The following is a 3977-nucleotide window of genomic DNA, read 5'->3' as shown; positions in this document are numbered from 1 at the left end:
CAGAGAGCAAGGAAGCACACTCAAGGCAGAGGAGGGAGATATCCAACGAGTGAGAACTATTCCTGAAATCACCAAAGCTGACAGACGCATCAAGACCTTTCAATTTGTATTTGGAATGGCGATAGAAATTAAAAATGAGTAAAATTAGAGTCCATATGAATATAAAAGATCCCAAATGGTATTTATCAATTCATGGCATAGTAATTAAACTTTTAGTAAATAGGTCTACCATGCTCCCTTACAGATTATTATAGCTCAATTGTATATAGTTGTAAATATAAACTAATGCAAACAAGACCACTTAATTTATAATCGCTGCATGCCACCTCATTATCATAGCCTAGTGAAATGATAAACACGATACCGTAGAAGAAGAACTCCAATGATTAATTACATACAATCACATCTAGCACGCCTAGTGCTCTAGGCGTAGTAATTAAATCTAGTACAAGCACATCTAGCACGCCACAGCAAAAGGGGGTCTATGGTATCTAGTCCTGAATTAAATATATTGCATGCGTTTTAAGTTGGTTCCCATCAGGAACCGATAGAGATACATAATATAAATACTAATACATAAATAAATTGCAGTCATAAAACCCCCGGTTAGCCTTAAAACAGCTTGAATAGCCGTGATATAGCAGTTCTGTTTTGTCAACAAAAATACCCACCATTACGTTAGCCGTTTAATTGTGTTTAGTTCTTCTTCCTGTGAATTGTGAAGGTGCTAATAGTTCAACCTCTAGGCAACTGTTTTTTTGTTTATTTTCATTTTTCGTATTATATTGCCAAACATTAGATTTCAAGTCCTTCGTTAAAATGTCCTATAACAGCAAAAGGAGTGCCATTTAGGACTATTTTAAAAAAAATATATAATGAAAGGCTTTCAACTTGATTGTGAGAAACAGCAAATAAACATCTTCTTAGAACAGCACGATGATTTTATGGAAATAGCCTATTATAGAAGTAAATTGAAAAATAATATTTTCGAAATCAAATAGTTTCCAACTTGATTCATAAAACGTTTCGTTGGTTTCATATCGGTTATTTTTAAATAATAAAAGCAACGAAAACTAATAGGATGGTGTTATCTGACTCATTTCGTTAGTTCGATTAATGAACTATTTTTTTTCAACAGTTTTTAAGGAGCGTTTTTTTATTTCAACCAACAGTTCATTAACTTTTGAGAAAAGTAGCAGAAACGAACACGACTATTAAATTAGAAGAGCCGGTTTCAAAAGACTGTAAGTGTAAAGGAAAATATGATTGCACATGTTAAAGGAGAGAAAAGATTTTGCTAAATTATATACACATTCATTTCAATAACATTCCCAAACGTTTGTCCTAATTTGGGCCAAATTGAAGCAGCCATATAATAGGAGTATTCATGATGTGTTAATTGTAAAATGTTTTACCATGTTAAATGTTATAAGTATCGTATTGTGAGCTGCCCTATTTAGAGTCATGTTAAATGTTAAATGCATAAGAGCTCCTAGCGGATTTTCTGAGCAACTTGTTTTATAACTTTTCCTTCCAAAACTTCGTGTAATTATTTACTCCTATGTTTTTATTCATTATTATTATTATTATCCATTGCTTTATTAGTTATAAAAACATCTAAAACAAAAACAAGGAGCAAGTAACTTAATACAACAAATAAAACGGTGATGAGCTCAGCTGGTCTGTTGCATGATGTCATTCTCCATTTAACAGACCTAGTAATAGACTCTCAACCATGTTATATGTCATATCGTTTTAGCCTGGCAAAGAAATGATATTATTTCTCCATTTAACATGAGTTTTTCCATTTAACACATTAAACTATAGATTATGAATACCCCTAATAAATAGTGTGCCAGGGAAAATACGTTTTCTCGTGCGTAAGTAGTGGAAAAAAAATCGGCATAGAGCATACCAACCTGCATAACCCCTAATATAATAATCACAATCAGATTAACTGCTAAACGGTTATTCCCGAACATAAATTTGCCTACAGACCTATTGACAAGTACCGCTATTGATGGATCAATACAAGTAAAGGACCTAAGTAGTAAAACATTTCGGCAAATAAATAATCTCGCTACACTAATCCCTTTTTAAAAAGAACTTTATTGGCTTGGAATTATTTACAATTAACAAGTCATGAAAAATACTTATTACAACACTTAAACTACTTGAGACCAGACTAAACTAATCTACTGACGTACAGATCTATTGGCGAGCCGAACTGATCTGTTTGTTTGTTTTGAAAGGGCGTTTAACAGCCTGGTCATCAACGCCCGTTGGTTGTTGGCTTTGGTAAGCCCTAGTCGTTTTAGTCATAGCTTTGGTATGATGTACTGATCCGCACCAATTATAATTAAATTTGTGGCAATTATAATTTGTTTAATAATCGTTACGATATTAGAAAGGATGGTGAAAAGCAGATAACTGACTGCTCTAATTTTAAAAATAAGGCAAGTTAAATAGATAATTATAATAATTAAAGGCTGGTTATTAAGTTAGTCTGATGGATGAATTTAATGACTTTTACAATTACTGATTCGTCGTTTCTCAACGCCATTAAGACATTTGTTGGTATCCCTAACTGTTTCAGAGTTGATGTGTAGTGATGACATTCTTCAAAAATGTGTTTGACGGTCAGATTGCTATTACATTTTGAACATTTTGGAGGTGCCTCTCCTGTTATGAGGTGGATATGTGTCAGTCGGTCAGTCAGTCAGTCAGTCAGTCAGCCGAACTGATCTGACCTGAGAGGCGTAGGGGTGTCTTATATATAAATCTGAAAGTGCCGACTACAGTTGGACCGATAAGGGTTGGTTTGAGTATTTATCTTGCCCTCCCCATTCCAAAACCTATTTCTATAAAACTTTCATTAATTTTTAAACAAAAAAAAAGGAATGTTCATAATTCCATGCAATAAAACATTAAACAATTGATTAACTTTTACTTTCGAAATTTAAAGTTTTTCTATAAATGTGAGTACAATTTTTTGTGAAAGGGTGATAATCGCTTTTGGTTGATATTCCAGAAAAAGTTTAAACTATATTTTTTCATCCTCCATCAAACCAAATATTATTCATTATTTTATATTGATCCATCTATTGCCTCAAGATCAATCTAGAATGATTTTAATTATTCTTTCTTTAGGGCAAGCTAGCATTAAATGGTGGTTATGTTGCGACAAACTACGAAGTGATCACAGAAGATGGGTACAGCCTTTGGCTTCATAGGATTGGAAACAACTCCGGCCCTCCGGTTCTTATGCAGCATGGATTGTTCGTGGCTGCAGACTCCTGGATAACTAGAGGCAGCAGCAAGAAGGATCTTGGTAAGATAACAATAGTGAGGAAACAAATTAAAATAAAATATTTATATCAGTGAGATACCTTGTAGACCCGCCATTTAAAATTCAGGGAAAAAATAAATTTCATTTCGTAAATGAGACCTCAAGAATTTTTATTTAGAAAAAAAAAGTATTTCAATTTTTAAAATTTATTATGAGCACTTGGCTGTTATAATTATGACTGACTTTAAATTGGTATTGATAAAGATAAATACTACCGTGCTTAGTTAGCTTTTCCTTACTTCATTTTGAGAAAATTTAAGTTTTATATTTTTAATTGTAACGTCACAGGTTTTTGTCACTTAAACTTTAAAATTAACTCAGTATCTTGTATAATTTTTCCTGAGGGAGTTGTTTTAGTTCTTTCTAATTACTGGATTAGTTATGACACACCTTCACCTCCTAAAATGTTATCAAAAACTAAAAACAAAGCAAAATTATTTGGAAATCAATATAAAACCAATAACAAACTATTAATGAGAATAAGATGGTTGGGGGTGCGGTCAATGAAAAACACAAATAAGAATCATTAACTTATTTTAATGTGCCGACGTTTCGGCTAGAGTTTCTAGCCTTCTTCAGGGCTAAAAACAAAACAAGATAACAACCACAGTAAGTATAGAAAAATAAA

At 32.6% G+C, this 3977-nt stretch overlaps 1 protein-coding gene across 1 annotated transcript in view; it reads left to right on the top strand.

Moving 5' to 3' along the window:
- The window catches only part of LOC106686521 (lipase 1), a 16299-nt gene that overhangs the window by 5251 nt on the left and 7071 nt on the right, over window positions 1-3977 (top strand). The window contains exon 2 of the mRNA XM_014429874.3: window positions 3151-3331. Coding sequence (XP_014285360.1) covers window positions 3151-3331 — 181 coding nt within the window. The remainder of the gene's footprint in view (window positions 1-3150; window positions 3332-3977) is intronic.

The sequence above is a fragment of the Halyomorpha halys genome, unplaced genomic scaffold (genome assembly GCF_000696795.3).
Source record: "Halyomorpha halys isolate HHAL.00 unplaced genomic scaffold, Hhal_1.1 Scaffold832.1, whole genome shotgun sequence".
NCBI classification, from domain to species: Eukaryota; Metazoa; Arthropoda; class Insecta; order Hemiptera; family Pentatomidae; genus Halyomorpha; species Halyomorpha halys.
The sequence above is the reverse complement of the archived record's forward strand: the minus strand, read 5'-3'. Positions and strand labels throughout refer to the sequence as shown.